Source organism: Hypanus sabinus, chromosome 14 (assembly GCF_030144855.1).
Source record: "Hypanus sabinus isolate sHypSab1 chromosome 14, sHypSab1.hap1, whole genome shotgun sequence".
Taxonomy (NCBI): domain Eukaryota; kingdom Metazoa; phylum Chordata; class Chondrichthyes; order Myliobatiformes; family Dasyatidae; genus Hypanus; species Hypanus sabinus.
Window position 1 is genome coordinate 75,863,440 of NC_082719.1, and position 19,657 is coordinate 75,883,096.

The 19,657-nt window shown below is 38.5% G+C and overlaps 2 protein-coding genes across 4 annotated transcripts in view; both read right to left on the bottom strand.

Annotated features, from left to right (window-relative positions):
* Window positions 1-1,081, bottom strand: part of rusc2 (RUN and SH3 domain containing 2) — a 133,185-nt gene extending 132,104 nt beyond the window's left edge. For 2 of the 3 annotated variants that reach the window (XM_059989446.1, XM_059989450.1), the window contains exon 1: window positions 970-1,081. The gene's annotated coding sequence lies outside the window, so the exon portion shown is untranslated. The remainder of the gene's footprint in view (window positions 1-969) is intronic. The other variant, XM_059989447.1, reaches the window with a different exon arrangement.
* A 5,814-nt stretch (window positions 1,082-6,895) lies between these two features.
* LOC132404886 (phospholipid-transporting ATPase ID-like) overlaps window positions 6,896-19,657 on the bottom strand; it is a 111,325-nt gene continuing 98,563 nt past the window's right edge. The window contains exons 24-27 of the mRNA XM_059989451.1: window positions 19,357-19,602; window positions 17,880-18,018; window positions 16,731-16,861; window positions 6,896-11,651 (exon numbers count right to left, since the gene is read on the bottom strand). Coding sequence (XP_059845434.1) covers window positions 11,412-11,651; window positions 16,731-16,861; window positions 17,880-18,018; window positions 19,357-19,602 — 756 coding nt within the window. The 3' untranslated portion in view covers window positions 6,896-11,411. The remainder of the gene's footprint in view (window positions 11,652-16,730; window positions 16,862-17,879; window positions 18,019-19,356; window positions 19,603-19,657) is intronic.

Consider the following 19,657-nt stretch of genomic DNA (forward strand, 5'->3'; position numbering starts at 1 on the left):
CAGTCAACGTTTCAAGATGAGACCCTTCTTCAGGACTTTCAACCCATGGAATTCAGGAAGATATCCTAAGGAAGGTACAATTCACCATTAATATTATATTAATGGTCTTTGCCAACTACATGTAATTATATTTCAACTTCACTTAAGTGTACTGAAACATAGATAAAGGACATTACATTAGAAGCCCAGATAATCTTTGCAATATTAATTATACTTTATTACACAATTGTAACGTCTTTAAGAATGCTCTTCCATATTATCACTGTTCTCCTGCAGTCACAGAAAAGGAATGGAATACCGTACTTCATTCAGCTCACCGCCTCTGTGCTGATTATGATCCAAATCTAACTAATCACTTTTGCCTTGTACATGGTTTGTATATCCTTCTATTCCCTGTCTGTTCAGTCATCAACTTGCAAATATGAATTCCCAAAATCCACAATGAAGCCCCACACTCTTATATTTTTATGGATTCCCATTTCCTATTCTTCAACCGTTATTCAATGCATCAATCAGTTCATGTTTCCCTTTCACAATATAGTTCGAAAAATGTTTAATATTCTCCACATTTTATGTAACTGAATATTTGAATTACTGTTCATCTGCTGACGATAAAGCTTCGGAATAAAAGTGTTCAATTTGCTGTGGAGCAAATTAGCGGGGAAAAAACGTATACACTAACTACAGCTGGTAGAATAAACAAACTAATTCGGCAGAAAAGTTGTGAAATAAATATTCCTATGCCCTCTCCTTGGATTTCGCCAGAATCGACGAGGAAGCAGTTAATCTCAACGTTACTACGATGTTACAAGCTGCTTAGCGGGTTACCCAGTGACAGCCGGTCCCAGCCCGAGGCCGGAGACTGTGACCGGGAGCCGGGAGCCGGGAGCAGGGAGCGGGGCGGGGGTGGCGGCAACCGCAATGCGCCGGGAGAGGGTGGGAGATCCCAGTGAATGGGGTCGCTCTTACCGTCGCCCAAGGCTCATTCAGCGTCCTCCATGTCTTCGCGCATCTTCCCTACCGTCCGCCGCCTGAACCAGGCTCCGTTTCCACTGGCAACCGAGACTGGAAAACACACGTCACAGCAGCCCACCCCTCAGTGCGAACTCGTGTCAATCATCCATTGACGTCTGTAGTACTCCAGTGCCGCCAGTTCTGCGAATTCTTAGTCTGGAGCCACCTCCAGTGTGTACAGTTTTAATTCCCCAGGGAAAGATATAATGACAAACTCTCCAGAAATGTTATTCATTTTTGGAATGAAAGGCATCGTTATAGATTTTTTTTCTTCTTACAGCTATACGCGTCTACGATACTTTACACCGTAAGTTACATATATTTGGACTGGTGTAATGTCTGTACGAGATTCGAGACTGAAGCCACAAATACTGCGTCTTCTTTAGAAAAAAGGCAATATGTTATAAGCTTTGTAAACAGGTGTCAGAGGAAGATAAATAATCTTCCCCTTCTGGCATGCCTGCAGTTACATGAAGTTTCCAGAGGGTCAAACACGAAAGCATGAAAGATTTCAGAAGTTCAAGGCCCCGACTGCACCATCTCAGGGTAAATTAGATTGGGAAATAAACGCAGCTTTACCGGATTCAAAGGCAAACCACATTTCTTTTCGATTTAAAAAGTGGAGCCTGTCAGGAATACCTGTTCAGTTTCAAATTGATCAGCCAATTTGGCAATTGGCAAGAGTCAATAAAAATAATTTAAATGTAAGTGGAACAGTCATTATAGGAGTGGCAATGGTTAAAGTAGGGAACTGAAGCTTCCGCAAGAAGAGGCAGATGGTAAGTTAAGGTTTCTGCACAGTTACTCTTTATTTATTTATTATTACATGGGGATAACAGCGAAAATGGATTCCAGTGCCCTGGTGTGTTCCTTTTGCATGATGTGGGAGTTCAAGAATACCTTCAGTTTCCCTGATGGTTATATCTGTGAGAAGTACATCTGGCTTCATCTCCATATAAGGGAACTAGAAATGGAGCTGGATGATCTACAGATCAGTTAGGAGAATGAATTGATAGAAGCTATACAAAGGCAGTCATACCTAAATTGTAGAAAGATGGTAGGTGGGTGACTGTCAAGAGAGTGGAAGGGAGTAGCCAGACAGTGCAGGTTACCCTTGTGGCCATTCCACATAATAATTATACTGCTTTGGATACTGTTTGGGGAAGAGACTGGCCTACCAAGGGAAAGTCACAGCAATCAGGTGTCTGGCAACATGAGTACGAACATAAGTGGCAACAGCAGTCAGGGTACATAATGGTACTAATACTAATAACATAGGTAGTGAAAGAGATGAGGTCCTAAAGAAGAGAAAAAAAGGGAGAAAAAGCAGTACCTAAGGGTAGTAGTGTGTACCTGAAGAACTGATGCAGGGTGCAAGAAAGGTAGTAGTGTGAACTGATGCAGGGTGCAAGATTTCAAATTTGTGTATCATTGGGATCCCTTCTGGGGAAGGTATAACCTACAGTTCTTCAGGCTGTACTGTAGTTTCCAGGCTGGATGGGATGTACCCCAGGTTACCACAGGAAATGAATGAAGAAGCATGGGATCCAGGGAAACTTGGTGGCATGGATGCAAATGGGTTACCCACAGAAGGCTGAGGGTGGAAGTAGATGACCACATTCTGTCTGGATGTCCATGAAGAGTAGTGTTCTATAGGGATCTGTGCTGGGAATCCTGCTCTTTGTGATTTTAATAAATGACTTGGGATGAGGAAGTGGGAAGGGTGATTCAATAAATTTGTAGATGACTCAAAGGTTAGTGATGTTGTGGATACTGTGGAAGGTTGTCATAGGTTACAATGGGATAGTGACAGGAGTAGAGTTGAGCTGAGAAGTGACAGATGGAATTCAATCAGTTAAGTGTGAAGTGATACACTTTGGAAGATGAATGGCAGGATTCTAAGCAGTTTGGAGGAATAGTGTGATCTTGCGGTCCACGTCCATAGATCCCTCGACATTGCCATGCAATTTGTAGGGTGGTTATGAAGGTGTATGGGTTGTTGGCTTTCATTAGTCAGGGCACTGAGTTCAAGAACTGCAGGACATGTTGCAGTGCTATTAGACTCTGGTTAGACCATACTCGGAGTATTGCGTTTATTGGAGTATAAAAGTTGCATTGTTTGCATTGTAACCAAAACTATGTAGTCAGCTTTGAGCTTGCTATTTGCTATGCATGTATCCAATTTAGTAGGAGAATCTTAAGAATGTAATGGTGTGTTAATGAGAGGTAGTTAAGAGATGTAGATTAGAACATGATTAAGTCAATGGGTAGATACAACAGTGGAGGATGTACTTGTAATACGCAACTGTAGACCGATCGGATATGTTGATGCAACTAAACCAGGAGATTGCTATAAAAAATGCTATGTACAAGGATCGGCGGGCAATCAGCGACTAGCTCAATGACCGTCTCAGCTTTGATTTGCAAATTAAAGTTTAACCCTTCTTGAAGAATCTTCTGCGTCTCCTGGTCGTTTGTGGGGCACGAGAAACCACGACACGTTCAGTTCAGGAACTTTGTTATAGGATGGATGGGAAAGCTTCCGAGGGGATGCCTGGATTAGAGAGAATATCTTGTGAGGAAAGCTTGCGCATACTGGGGCATTTATCTTTGGAGCAAAGGAGTACAAGTGTCATAGATAGATAGATAGATAGATACTTTATTCATCCCCAAGGGGAAATTCAACATTTTTCCAGTGTCCCATACACTTATTGTAGCAAAACTAATTACATACAGTATTTAACTCAGTATAAATATGATATGCATCTAAAATCACCCTCCCAAAAAGCATTAATAAATAGCTTTTAAAAAGTTCTTAAATAGCTTACTAAAGTACATTTTCTTTTTCCCAGGGTGGCATTGACTAAACTGAGAGGGCATAGTTTTAAGTTGATTGGAGGAAGTTCAGTGGGGTGGCAGATGAAGGTTTTTTTTACATAATGGTAAAGTGCAATGCACTGCCTGGGTAATGGTAAAGGCAGATACTGTATCTTATAGTCTTATGATCTCATGAATGAAGATAATGACGTGCATTGTTACAGTGACTTTTCCAGGTCCAACCAAAGGTGTAATTGTTCATGCTTTACATATTTTTTCTCACAAGTCACTGCTGGATATTAAGAACATTGCATACTACAGGTCTACTCCATCATTGAGTTCTTTGATAATGATGGAGCTAGACTTTTCGAATACTGAGTTGTCTCCTGGACTTGTTGCTTACAATGGTAGTGCAGATGTGGGACGTGGTCCAAAAATGGTGCAAATTATTGTCTTAAACATTATTCTTGTAATCTTGCAACTGACACAGATTCGGCTCTAACTCCATCTACAAATTTGCAGAGATACCATTGCGTGCCATATCTCAAATAAAAATGAGAGAGTACAGGAAGGAGATAGCCTGATGACATGGTGTTATGATAACACTCTTTTCCCTCAATGGCAGCAAAACAAAAGAACTAGTCATTGATTTCAGGAACTTGGGTGGTGCACAGGCTCCTGTTTACTTCAGTGGTGCTGAGGTTAAGAATGTTGAGAGTTTCAAGTTTCTAGGAGAAACGTCACCAGTAGTTTGTCCTGGTCTAACCAAGCTGACACCATAGCCAAGAAAGCGCGGGACTCTACTATGTCAGGAAGCTGAAGAAACTTGGCATGTCTGCATTGACCCTTAACAATATTTATTGATGAACCATATCATGACCTGATATGACAGCAGGCATCTGTTACTGCAGGAAACAGTAGACAGTTGTGGACACAGCTCAGTACTTCATGGAAATCAGTTTTCCGCTCCGTGGATTCTGTCCACAGTTCTAGCTGCCCTGGTAAAGCAACCAGCACAATCAAAAAACCCAGCCATCTTGGACATGATCTCTTTCCTTTCCCCCTACACACCCCCCCCCCCCATAGGGCAGAAGATATAAAAGCCTGAAAGCACAGGCCACCAGCCTTAAGGAAGGCTGTTACAATTGAATGGTTCCCTAGTACGATGCAATCCTCCGCATTATGACCTTGCACCTTGTTGTCTACCTGCTCTGCATTTCCTCTCTATCTGTAACACTTTATTCTGCTCTCATTGTTTTGCCTTGTATTACCTCAGGGCACTGTTGTAAGGAAATGATTTTCACTGTACCTCATTATATGTGACAATAATAAACTAATTTACTTTTCAGGGCTTGCATTCATTACCAACTATAATTGTATGTCTGTATATATGGTATTCCACACATTTTAATTTTTATAATCTCTCTATTTCATTTCATCATAATCAAATAGCATTTATTTGTCTGATAAACTTCCTATATTCTCCTGCAGTGTCTCTTGTCCTTGTCTCAGTTTATCAAATATCTCAGATTGGTGCCATAAAAATGTTGCAGTTGCTAATCCTATATGTATGCAGTACTTATTTACTGGAAACAGTGGAAATCCATAAAATCACAGGGTCCATGTACATGGTTCTTTAAAAAATTATATATAGGTGCAGAAAAAGCAGAAGTGTCAGAAATATACATTCTACCTTAAACCTGTGTCCTTTTGTTTTTGATACCCCTACTATGATAAAGCATTCTGACTATCTATCCTATCGGCAGCGCTTCATTTTATATACTTCTGTCAGCTTACACCTCAGCCTCCTTCACTCCAGGAATAATAAACCCAGATTACTCAATCTTTCCACATAATTTAAGCCCTCCAAACTTGGCAAATTTCACATGGATACTCTCCAGCACAACTACATGCTTCCCAATAGTATGACAGTCAGAACTGCACACAATTTTTCAATTTCCAATTGTAACCTACATTGTGAAGTTGCAACATAATGTCCCAACTTTTATACTCTGCCCTGATCTATATCAAGCACATCATATGCCTTCATGACCACCCTATCAATTTGTGTTTCCAGTTTTAGGGGACTGTGGACTTGAACCCTGAGGCCAACATCAGAATATGACCATTCACAGTTAATGCCTTACCCCTAATATGACTTCACAAGGTACATCTCCTCGCACGTGTCAAGATTAGCTTCCATATGCCAATGCTGCACCCAACTTTCCATCCCATCTATTTCCTGCTGTAGTCTTAGATAAATCTTCCTCATGATCCACAACACCACCAACTTTCATGTTATCCGCAAACTTATTAATCGTAACTCCCACATTTGCATTCAAGTCATTATAGCATTTTACAAACAAGGGTCTTATCATCGATCCCTGCACTACAGCACTGGTCACATCTACCAACCAGAAATACATTGTCCCACCACTAAACTCTGCCTACTATCACCAAGGCAATTTTGTATCCAATCAGCAAATTTACTTTTGATTTCATGTGCATTAATTTCTGGGCCTGCTTATCCTACTTGACCATCATAGACACCATCTGCTATCCTGCCTTCATCAGTTTTCTTAGTTATCTAATTGTGAGGACGTATTACCTAAAAACGCTGAATTCCTTAAATTCTGAAGGACTGTGGGGGTGGGCAGGGGATTATAGTTAAACTATTTCTTAGGTTTGGAGGCCTAAGAAGATGGCTCACCTAAAAATCATTGTCGGGCTTGTAGTTAAGAACTTTAATTACAATTGTTCTGGGTTCTTAGAATTTATTTTAAAAGTTCAACAGATTTTGTTGATTTCCAAAGCAAAGGCATTAAGGGATGTCGGCACAGAAAAACTGAGTTAGTTCACAGATCAGTCACAATTTCAACAAGTGGGAAAATAACCTGAGTGATCTACATAGCCTATCCCTGTTCCTAAACAAGCTGTAGCAAAATCTAGAAAATAAAGAAAAGAATAATAAAACCACTATATGCCGATACTTGTATACAAGACAGTGCATAAATGTACACAACAACAGAAAAATGTTTTGGTAATCGTGAAGGATTTATTGAAATACGAAAATACACATACAGGACATTTACCATCTTTGGCAGTCAGTTCGCATGTACAAAATATAAAGCAACTTTTATTGTAAATATATTTAATAACACATCTTATTTTAATCAAAATGAAATATTTTGCATGAATTTGTTATTATTCAAATAAGAAATAGAGCAAGAAATGTCTTTGACATGATGAACTAATATGCAATTGAATTATAGTGTTACCCCATAATCTGTCACATCACATGGCATTTTCATTTTTAACTAATTAGAATTCATAAATGTTTTGAATACATACACATAAAAACAATAAAACAAATTGCTCAAGAAATCAAATCATTGTTTTGGTACATATTGTGAATTTATTAAAGGTTTATGCAAAAATGTGCAGAATTAAAGCTCTCCAGAAGCAGCTTGTATATCAAAAGTTCACAGATTGGTCAACTCAGCCAGCTCCCTCATGGACACTAGCTTCCCCAGCATCGAGGACACCCTCAAAGGGTGAAACCTCAAAAAGTTAGCATCTATTGTTAAGAACCCCTATCCCCCAAGTCATGCCCTCTTCTCATTGCTACCATCAAGGAGGAGGTAGAGGAACCTGAAGACACATACTCAATGTTTCAGAAACAGCCGCTTATATTCCGTCATCAGATTTCTTAATGAACAATGAATCCTTGTACACTACCTCACTATTTTTTCCTCTCTTGTTGCATTAATTATGCAACTTAATTTTTAAAAATATATACTTATTGGAATTTATATATTTTTAAAATTATGTATTACAATGTACTGCTGCCACAAAACATCAAATTTCTCATCGTAGGCCAGTGATATTAAACATGACTGATTCTGAAACAGAAATTTTTGGAGCATCTTTGTTTGTTCTAAATTATACTGTTTTTCTGTCACTTTTTTTGTTTTGGATGACACTCAGTTGTTTGACTAAAATGATTGGTTGTCTTCAGGTCCCAGCTGCTAAACTTACTCCAGCTAAAAAACTTGAAAATGTGTGAGTACAGCAGAGGTGAAAATAAAGTCTTACGTTTTTCCTTAGAAACAAGTATTTGTTATTTTTAATGGAAAATTTGAGGAAAACCAGAATGAGACATCAAAATACACATATGCATTAACATGCAGGCATCCCTATTTATTGGTACTTTAAGGGGAAGCTCATGGTGAATTCATCCCCAATACTTACAATGAAGTTTTCAATGATATAATCTTGGATTCGTGATACAATGCCAATTATCATAGAACAGGGTGAATTTAATATATTCTTATCAAGCAATCCAAAATGTTTTCCAGACTGAGCTACAACAAACTTGACATCAATCTTATAAACACAGTATGCCTTCTCATCATTATCCACTAATATTACAGTGGATTTTTTTCTGTTGACAATGAGTCCAATTAAGTTTTTGAAAGGATAGACCTAATAATTATTTCCCTAACCATCATTGCTTGTCTAATTCCTAGATCATTAGTCAAATATAACAATAGCCAATGAGAATATAATTTGCCTGAAACTAATATAAATGTTTTCATATGTCTTCTGCCAAGGAATACATTGCATAATGTATAATCAAAAGGTGTGGTAAAATGAGTTGCAGAAGTAACCCAGTCTTTGAGCTAGCAAAATCTTGCTAAACCCACTCAATGTTTGGATGCGTTCTTTGTACATTCCAAGATGAGTTTCCATTCCTTTTAAAGTCAAATATCTTCACATTGAAGACGAAAGCACGAGGGGTGCTAAAATATTGGTAAAACTAAATGTAAAGTGAGGCATTTTTCCCCAACAAAAATGTACATTTACTTATACACACAGTAAGATTAAATAAGTTCCTGGTGATATGTTCTACAATCAGAGATAACTCCATTCCTCTTGCATACATTTTGATTTAAATTAATTACTAACTCTTTTTTTCCATGATGTATTTTTTCCCTGTCTCAAATGCAACCTACTCATTTCCCTAAATGCTGAGTTTCTAATATTCCACATTCTCACCTGGTCAACTGATAAATGGATAACTGTTTCAAAGTAATAAAGTAGAAATGATGCAGAACTGATATCTTCAGTGGTTACAATGGATAAATTTATAGCTCGTGTGACTCTGAAAACTATCAAGATGAAGTGACTGCAAATAAAATGACAAATTATCTGTTCTTTCCACTTGAATGTGCCTGACCTAATAAATGCTTCCTGAAACTTCTGTTGGTACACCCTAGAAAAATAGGCAATATTATTAAAATTCCAGTCAGGCAGCAGGGAGTGAAGCTTAAGTATGAAAAATGGAGGACCAAGGCTTGCACATAACAATAACCATAATGATAGATCTATGTTAACTACCATCATAGTCTATAAATGTTGACTGATCACTCAGCTAGGTTTGCAAGACTACATGGACTTCATGCTGAAGGTGGAAGGACTTAGCTTAGTAAACATACATTAGATCACAATTAATACATGGCAAAGATTTTAGTGTACTTACTCCCCAGTCATATTTTTAGCTGTAATAGAATTTTATCATTTGTAACGGTGCTTCGGATGGACCATTCTTATATTATTTCATTGTTTTCTCTCTATGGTCAACATGAAGAGATGAGGGAATAATAATGGATTTCAACTAATAACTCTGCCAGGATTATACAAAAATTAAAAAGATATTACAATTGGACATTAGAAATATCTTGAGTTCAAAGCAAAATATTTTAAGTCACTGTGGTGAACTACATATACCTGTCTGGCCACGCCCCCCCCCCACCGGCTGACTGCTCCTGTGGCTCCTCCCACTGACCTTGGCTCCTCCCACGGACCTCGGTATAAAGGCGATTGGAGACTCTGCCCCGGCCTCAGTCTCCAGGATACAGTGTGGTGGTCAATTGCTGCTTGTTCTTTCTTCCAGAAAATAAAAGCCTATATCTCGCCTCACGTCTCCAAGAGTTATTGATGGTGCATCAGTCACATTATAAACTAAACATTTGTACTGTATTATAAATGACACATTGTATTTTCAATTCAATGATTATATTTTAAAAAATTATTGCATGGTTTTCAGTCCACCATTTAAAGCATGGTATGTTTTGAATGGTTTCCATCCTTTGGCACTAAATTAACAAATCATCATACATAATGTATTATATGTCCATGTTTATTTTTCAAATGTCACGAAGAGGAGACTACTTCCTTCAAATTTTGTTTTCATACTTCTGTGATATTCTTGTACAATGTAAACTATTGAATCTATCTTACTGCATTTTATTAAATGGCAAAATCAACCTGACAGTTTCTGATGATGAATAAAGGTCTTTATTGTCTCTTACCCCTCTGATCAGTCCCCCCTAATATTTGCTCCTCTGATTCCACCCAATTATATTCCCCAGATACTATTTCCAATTGTCTATCTGACTGAACCAGACTCCATCAACAATATAGTATCTATCTCAAACTGACTCTGACCATTTCTTTCACTGATAACCTTTATCTTTACAACTCACTCTCAATTTTGCCTCTACTACCCACCCCATCTCGATTCTCTCTTGAATCTCTGTGTTTCTCAGCTCAACAATGTTCTTACAGAAGTTTCCCAATGGCGAGTCTGTTGAACAAAATGCTATCGTGTGCACAGAATGTGCCATGCCTTATTGAAAATGAACAATGTCTTGGAGATGCTTGAAAAATGAAATTTTGTTGTTGGGGAAAACGGACATTAATAAACATTATGCAGCACTAATTTAACAGTTTTTTTTCAGCTTGATATAGTTTCTCATCTCACTGCATTCTCAGTACATTCACAATGTTGCTGATGTGCTTGAACTTCCATTTAAAAGCTCATCTTAAAATTGGCAAAGGTACCTGCAGAATTAGCATGGATCACAACAGTGTATCTTGTGTCCAATTTATCTTCTTATTTATAAAGTGTAGTTTCCAGTTTCTAATACATTCCAGTTTCCAACAAATAAAAGAAACAGTTCAATTTTCCTTGGAATAGACAACCATCTTTTCGATGGACAATGCTATATATATATTTTTTTACAAAACCAGAATTTCCTCAAATGAACTAGTTCAAAAAATAAATTTATCTGATTCCAGAATAGGTGATGCTTGAATTCACTGAAAATGAGAAATTTTCAGTGAATTGGGTTTAATTGCTGCAATTATTAATGTGGCTCCATCTCTGTAGAACTTAAAAATTTTAATTAAAAAGACTGAGAATTTGTAGATTCTGGCAGAAAACCAAACTCATTTAAAAACATGTCTCATTGTGGGTAACACTACATTCTTGCTGTAAATCTTTTGGTTTCAATACTTCCAGTCAAAATGTCTCTTTGAATTAGGATATTTTCAAAAGAGAGGAACAGGTAAACCGCTGAAATATCAATCAGCTTCTGATTTGTTTAGTCTGTGCTCTTGAATAAGAATTATGTGAAAGTTACACAAAATCCTTTACATTTCTCGTAAAAAAATATTTATGCAGTCAGCACATTATTGCAGTATGTACAAATACCAAATTTCTTCTCTAAGAATGGTCATCTCCCAGGCCTATCAAGCTTTGAATGTTTCTCTTTATCACCTCGTGATGATGTGCCAGCCTTTGAAGGATTAAAATTCCTAGATTTTATTGGCATATTCCTCCCTGAAGTAATCAGTGCACCAAAACCCCGCTGATGAGAAAACGCATATGCAGAGCGACGTGAACTGGGCCTTCTCACTGGTGTAGTAATTTGTTTCGGAGGAAGCAGCTTCATTTGCCTAATTTGTTGTTGTAGCTGTAAAGAAAGATGTTCAGTAAATTTCCACAAATGACAAGAGTGGGATCATGTTAGAAATTAATATCATAAATTAACAAGAGGGCATGAACAAGGACCAACGACTTCTAGCTTTAGGAGAGATGAGATGAACAAGAGTTCTATGGTGTGAATATGTTAGTCATTTAAGTATGATAATAAACTTGACTACATTCATTTTACCGATTATTAGGGTAAAAATTAATCCTAATTCATAAGCAAACTGCAAAATATTAAAACCGTTTACTTTCAAATTGTAGTTCAATTTTGTGGAACAGCTCTGCTCTTCCAACTTTTCACAGCTCTTAACAGATAATTACTTAAAACCACTGATCTCAATTTTTATCATGCCAGGCTTCATCTACAGTGTTTCTTACCTCATTGAACATAGACCACTACAGCACAGAAACAGACCCTTTGTCCCATCTAGTCTGAGCTGAACTACTATGCTGTGTAGTGGCATGGACCTGAATCTGGACCACAACCCTCCAAACCCCTCCCATCTCGTTCTACACTCTCACCATCCTCTGAGTGAAGAAGGTTCCCTTCATGCTCCCCTTAAACATTTCATCTTTCACCCTTAACCCATGATCGCTTGTTGTAGTCTCACCCAAGCTCAATGGAAAAAACCTGCTTGCCTTTACCCCCCTATACCTCTCATAATTTTGGATACCACCGTCAAATCTGCCCTCTGCTCCTACGTTCTAGTGAATAAAGTCCTAACCTATTCACAGGCCTGTATTTGTGAGAAGGGGAAATTTTAAAGGCGATGTGAGAGGCAAGTTGTTTTTTTTTACACAGAGTGGGTGGGTGCCTGGAATGTGCTCCCTGGGCTGGTAGCAGAGGCAAATACATGAGGAACTTTTAAGAGATAATTAGATAGACAGATGAATGTGAGGAAAATTGAAGCATATGGACATTGTGTAAGCAGAAGAGATTAGTTTTCTTGGCCACTTAATTACTAATTTAATTGGTTTGGTGCAGCCTTGTGGGCTGAAAGGCCTGTTCCTGTGCTGTACTTTCCCTATACCTCAGGTCCTTAAGTCCTGGCGGCATCCTTTTAAATTTTCTGGGCAGTCTTTCGATATTATTGGTATTTCTCCTGTAGGTAGGTGACCAGAACTGGGCACAACACTCCAAATCACTAATGTCCTATACTACTGTAATATAACGTCGCATCTCCTGTACTCAGTACTTTGATTTATGAAGGCCAATGTGCCTAAAGCTCTCTTTACAACCCTGTCAACCTTTGATGCCACCTTCAGGGAATTATGGACCTGTATTCCCAGTCCCTCTGTTCTACCACACTCCTCAGTGCCCAGCTGCTCACTGTGTACGAGGGGTGACTGATAGGTTCGTGGCCTAAGGTAGAAGGAGTAACTTTTAGAAAACCTAGCAAATTTATTTTTCAACATAGTCCCCTCCTACATTTACACACTTAGTCCAGCGGTCGTGGAGCATACGGATCTTGGACCTCCAGAAAGTGTCCACAGCAGGGGTGATTGATAAGTTTGTGGCCTAAAGTAGGAGATGAGTTATTAACTTCAAACTTTCTGCATAATCACTCAAAGAGTTGACCTGCATGTGCATGTAACGAGAGCTGTATAACTCATCTCCTTCTACCTTAGGCCACAAACTTATCAATTACCCATTTGTGGACACTTTCTGGAGGTCCAAGATTCATATGCTCCACGACCGCTGGACTGTGCTGTTATGAATGTACCACAGCTCTGAGGGGCCGAAGGGGCGGGAGCAGCCCCCTCCTTCCGGAGAATCGCAAGATCACTATTAATTCGGGTCTCGGTCCATGAACTGTTTGTTCTTCTGCCATCAGGTAAGTGTTACAGGAGCATCAAAACTAAAACCACAAGGCTACCAAACAGCTTCCTCCCACAGGCAGTCAAACTGCTAAATAGCTGCTCTACCTGACTCTGCTTTGGACACTTTTAACTTGCACTGGACGCTTATAACTTGTTTTTAACTGACATGTGGCTGTTGTGTTTTACTATTTATTGTTATGTTTATTATTTAGTGTTGTGTTTGTTATGTTATGATTGCACTGCTCCTGGGAAATGCTGTCTCATTCTGCCCTGCAGAGCTGATGTACGGTTAGAATGACAATAAAGTTTTTGAATCTTGAAATATAAAGAGTGCATCCAGCTTCAGTAATTGTTATTTATCCTGAATATTTTTTAAAAAGTTCACTGAACTTAACATCCCTCCAAGAGGACGACAATCTTTTTGTTAGGTCTGGAAGTTTGCATGCCTCTGTGACCTAGAGAGCCGTGTTGGCTGAAGCTTTATGCTTTGGCTCTTGGTAGAGTCACTCATACCAAATAGGTCAAAGGGTAGAGGCCAGACTAAGAGTGATCCCTCTGTCCTCCAGGTTCAGAGGCTCTGCTCTGGTAAAACAAAAACTGTTATGGAAACAGCATTGATGAATCCTTCTACATCTGAGTGCGGTGGTATTCCTGAGTCTCCACCTGGGACTTGCATGACTGACAGCAGTGAAAACCGAGCTACTGACATGACGAAGGAAGCCCTGTACACCACCAGTGACAGAGGACCTCCAATGCTGTCCTAAACGCCAGCGACGTAGCAGGCAGTTGGTAGATAGGAACTTAGGCAAAGCTGAGTCAGGTGCTAAATGGTTAAGCACTGTGTTATCTGGGAGTCAGCTGCTCCTCTACTCCCAGTGGTGCTCCCTCCCTAACATCATCAGCCTACGTCTATACTGTTTAGCAAACCAGATGCTTGTTCTATGTAATCAGTGAGTTACATGGGATCCAAGGCAGCCTGGTTAACTGAATCCAGAGTTTGTTGTTAATAGGAAGCAAAGGCTAATGACGTTGGAGCCTTTACTGTTTGCGATATGAATCATATTTCATCATGTTAACCACTGGTTATAATTTTGCAGCTGACATTAAGTTTGTCAACGTGGAAAGCAGAGGAGGATAGCAAGGTTATTTAAGGCTACAGCAGGGCACAAATCACTTGGAAAGTTTGGTGGAAAATAACCCTGACAATTTCAAAGTGATGTTGGCTGAATAAGAGGACTTCAGCTCTGCGGATAGATTGGATAGACCAGGCTTGTCTTTTCCTGCAACAAACGAGGCTGATCAATGTATACATGAGAGGAATAGATTGGGTAGATAGTCAAAATCTTTTTGCCGTGGTAGGGCAATTGAAAACAAGAGGGCATGGGTTTAGGTAAGAGGAAGGGGTTTTAAAGGGCATTTGAGGGGCACTTTTTTTTAATACAGTGCGTGGTTGATAACCGGAATATGCTGCTGGAGCAGGTGGTGAATTCAGATGCAATTACTCTCTTTGAGAGGCATTTGGAATATACTTAAATAAGCAAGTCACCAGTGGGAGGTCCTACTGTAGCAAATGGGATTAGTGTAGATGAATTAAATAGGTAAAATGTGGCAAAAACCTGTTTCTTTGCTGCACAATTCTATAACCCTGTTATATGCCCTGCCTTCCCCTCTATATCATTGCTGTTGCATCCTCCCTATGCCCATTCACTTAAACTGAGTGATGTAAAGTCTGTGGGGCTCCACATGTCAGAAATCTCTGCATCTCACTGATCCACTCCATGATTATACAGGCACACTGTACGCCCATGAATAATGTATAGGGAACAGAATGAAAATATTCGATCAAGCTGAACAATATTGTGTTAATGAAAAGGCATCAGCTGTAGGATAAGGACAAGGCAATTGGGTCAGAGGGCAGAAGTAAGTTTCCATGTAGGAAATCTTTACAGAATCTGAACAGTGAGTTTTGATATAATTAGTACTAATTCTGAATAACATTGGAAAAGGAGACATTGTAAAGATTTGTAAAGATCATCTATAAGTGTGTGATTCATTTTACTCGTATGTTTTTCTTTCTGGTTGGTGCTTTGCAGAACAGCTCCTTATTCACTAATACTCAAATCAAACAAACATTGAAGATTACCAAGTCAAAAAAAGTACTTCTTAGGCAAGTATGTTTCAAGGCCTTGAGCTCCATCACCTTCCTCATCAGTGCTAGGTTATATTTAAATAACTGACTGCACATGTCAGTTTACTCAAAGTTAACCAATCTACATAAATATTCTTTATGTTTTTTTGTAAACATAACACCAATGAATACCCAAAAGTTTTCTGTTTTTTTTTACATTAGGTTTCTTCTCAACTAATTTTCCTTTCATCATTTCTATCTAAAATGTAATTTTAAAATGAGTCTGGCACTCAAGACCACATGTTAAAAGCATTATCTAAATTTGTCTGGACTTATTTTTCAAAATGTTTTAACTTCATGTATGTAAAGAACATTAATTATTTTTAATTATTTGACAGTCTTTTAATGGATGTAACACCTGAGCAGATGGAACTGCCATGTTCTCTGTGTTTCTAAATCTAGCTGTAGAAATTGGTTATATGTTCCTCAACACCATGCTTCTCATAACTTTGAAAATTAAATGCATGATATTGAGAGGTCTCAATAAATATTTAAATATCAAATTTCAGGTCCAGCATCAGAAGCACTTTCTTTTTGTTCTGTGATCAAACCATTGCTCTATTAACTCTAAAAGTAAATCCTGTATACTTGCAACAAAATACAACGTTGTATTTTGCAGCATATTGTTAAATAGTGGCTCTATTATAGCTCACTTTTGTTGATGATTTCAAATAGTACAAGTAATAAATTTATAAAATACAAATGTTTGTATAAAAATATATTTCACATCAGATACATTCATTCTAGTAACATAGAGAGGGTGGCACGGTAGTGTAGTGGTTAGTACCATGCTTTACAGTACGGGTGACGCAGGTTCAATTCCCACCACTGCCTGTAAAGAGTTTGTACTTTTTCCCCATAACTGTGTGGGTTTCCTCTGGGTGCTCTGGTTTCCTCCCATAGTTCAAAGATGTAGGTCATTTTAATTGTCCTGTAATTAGGCTAGAATTAATTTGGGGGATTGCTGGGCAGCATAGCTCAAAAGGCTGGAAGGGCCTACTTCATGTTGTATCTCAATAAGTAAGTAAATAAATTAATCCATTGAGAACTTACTTTATTGCTGAAAGTGGGTTTCAGTTCAGTATAGAGATATCGCAGAAGAATTACTGGCAAGACACACATTACTGCTGTTAAGAAAATAGTCAACCAGACCAGAGGTTCATTCAAGGCATTCCTTGCAGTTCCTAGACAAAACAAAAATGCTGCGTTATATCTGAAATTGTGCAATAAAGAATTCTTTGTCAGTTAATATTAATAACTTCAGTGAAAGTTGATAAACAGGAGCATGTGCTTTTGTTTTGCTGACATTGAGGAACAGGATATTGCCATGACACCATGTCACCAGGCTGTCTATCACCTTCCTGTTTTTGACATTTGATGGTGGTGTGTTTGAGTGGAGTTTGGAGCATAGTCTGGCGGTGAAAGTACAGCAAGTAGAGCAGAGGGCTGATTTTGAGAATAATCATGGCAGAGGTGCTGCTGCAGTAGTTGCATTTCTGCAGTTTTTCCATTGAATTTTAATCCTTTCAAGCTCTCAGGAAAAGAGGTCACTTTCCTTCTCTCATTGACTCCTTGTCACCAGTGTTCCTTACCCAATGAGGACTGGTGTTATTGCTCCCAAAAATTGGAGTGTGTCTCTGGGAAGTCCATCTCTCCTCCGTCACGATATCTGAGCCAACAGGTGTTAACGGAGGATAAAGGAGGTCTGAATTGGTCCTTCAGTAACTTGTAAGACTGCTGAAACTGTGCGTCAGACATCCCAATAACCTTGGGGTCTCCTCCAACATGTTTTGGAGGTTGAATCACTGCAGGTATTTGAAGAGGAAATAAATACATTTTTGAAAGATCAGGGAGTTCAGGGCTATAGGGACTGAATACAGAAGAGGAAATGAGGCCTGTGCTATCATCATTTAAATGACAGACGCTAGGGGCTAAATGCCTACACCTATTCGCTGATGTATTTGCAACTTAACAGCCCATCCTTGAATATCCTATAGGATTAGAGAAACATGTTGTGAATTTGACGGCTAACCCACTGACTCTTGACAAACCCACCTTCCACTCACTAAATCTTAATGCATCAGTCAAATGAAGTGATTTTATTTTTTTTAAAGACGTCTCCAGCATTAAATATCAGTAAAGTACTTTAATAGGAAATCCAAAAATTAATACTGTATATAATCTCTGCTTTAAAATACATACCTATAAATGGAAATGAATTTGGGAACATCAGATACATGCCATTGCTGTACATTGTAAATGTTATTGCAAAATAGACTGATAGACTGCCCCAGACAAAAAAGTGATTGATTGCTGTCCAATAAACTGTGTCCAGTGCAACCTGTTAACAAGCAGCAAGAAATTTAACATCAGAGTTATTCATCATTAAGCAAACATTTGTGAATCTAGCCTTTGTTTTACAATAGTAAACTTAAAGCAGCTTACATAAATATATTCAATTGCATATTAGCTGATACAATTAAATTTTATAACAATAAGCAAAAACAAGGTACTTGTCATTAATTAAAATGAATGTACGCTAGTCCCAGAAAGCCCAGATTTAAAAAAACGCATTCTAGGTTTACAACTCAAATAAATAAAAACGGAGCCTCCCCAAAATACAAGAAGAGTTAGAGAAACATTTTGTGAATTTGATAACTAAAGTCCTGACTCTTAACAACCCACTCTCCAGTCACCAAATCTTAATAGCTGATATCCTCTAATTGGCACAGAGCAGGTGTACAGTTAGGAGGGAAGTACAGTCAGATTTAGAAAAATTCTGTCAGTTTCATAGGCAGAGCAGTTAGGGATGCATGAAGGACAAATTGTTACAATCACAGAAACATGGTTGAAAGAGGTAAGGCAGCTTCAGGCATGATAAGCCAGAGGAAAATGAGCAAGGAGCATTGCAATATTGAATAAGAAGACCATCAATGCAACTACAAGGGAGATTGGTTTTAAAGTGCATCCTGGAGAGCTTCATGTACCAGTAAGAGAAAAGTGCAGTACTGGACCCAATCTCTGCGACTGAAGCCAGGCAAGAAGAGAAAGTTTCTATGGGTGTGTGTTTTGTGGATAGTGGCCATAACTCTGAAAACTTTAATGAAATGAAGGAAAGGGGAAAGAGTGATCTGGAAACCTGGATCTGCCAATCTTTCTAGTTACAAGCATACTACCCTAACAAAAAAAGTTGTAGAAAGAACAAGTAACACCAATTTTGTCAACTGTTAATTAAGGCACGGTTGAATATTTGTTTGATACATTCGTCACAACATTTAATTTCAGGAATTGTTAGAAGTGGGAGATATCAGATTTGGTTATCCTAATTTTTTCTTCACTGGCCTGAAATGCCCTATTAAGTACAATGTATGAATAACTTCAACCTCAGAATTCATAACCTCATAAATTAACCATTGTCATACTGAAAACAGTGCATGGGGGGGGGGGGAGGATTTTAATTTCTCTGGGCAAACATGATACAGAAAGGTTCCTAATCTGTATGGTTTCATGCAGTCTCAGTACTGAGCAAAACATTGACAGAACCACAATATATGAACAACTCAGCAACTTTCAGTCTCTCACTTGTGGCCAGGACTGTAATTAGGACTTAATGAAACACAGCTTTGAAATGATATCCTGCATATATAAGATTAAAAAGAATATAAATAAATATTGTCACCTGTAGAGTAACAGCCACTAGCAAGCACGTCTGAGCAATTAAAGCAAATGACTGATAGTCTGAAATGGTCTTTCCATCATCTCTCACTGCTTCAGCAAGGGCTCCATAGGGAATAAAGAAAAGTACAAGGGAACTGTAAACTCCATGGATGACGCATTTCACAAACTCTAATTTGCTGAAATAAAGATTAAGCTGTCCAGGTTCATAAAGCTGGGGATATGCCATACTCCAGCGGTCATTAAAGTCCTGCAAAAACAAAACCAATCACAATTAACTACAGGTGTCCCCGCTTTACGAATGT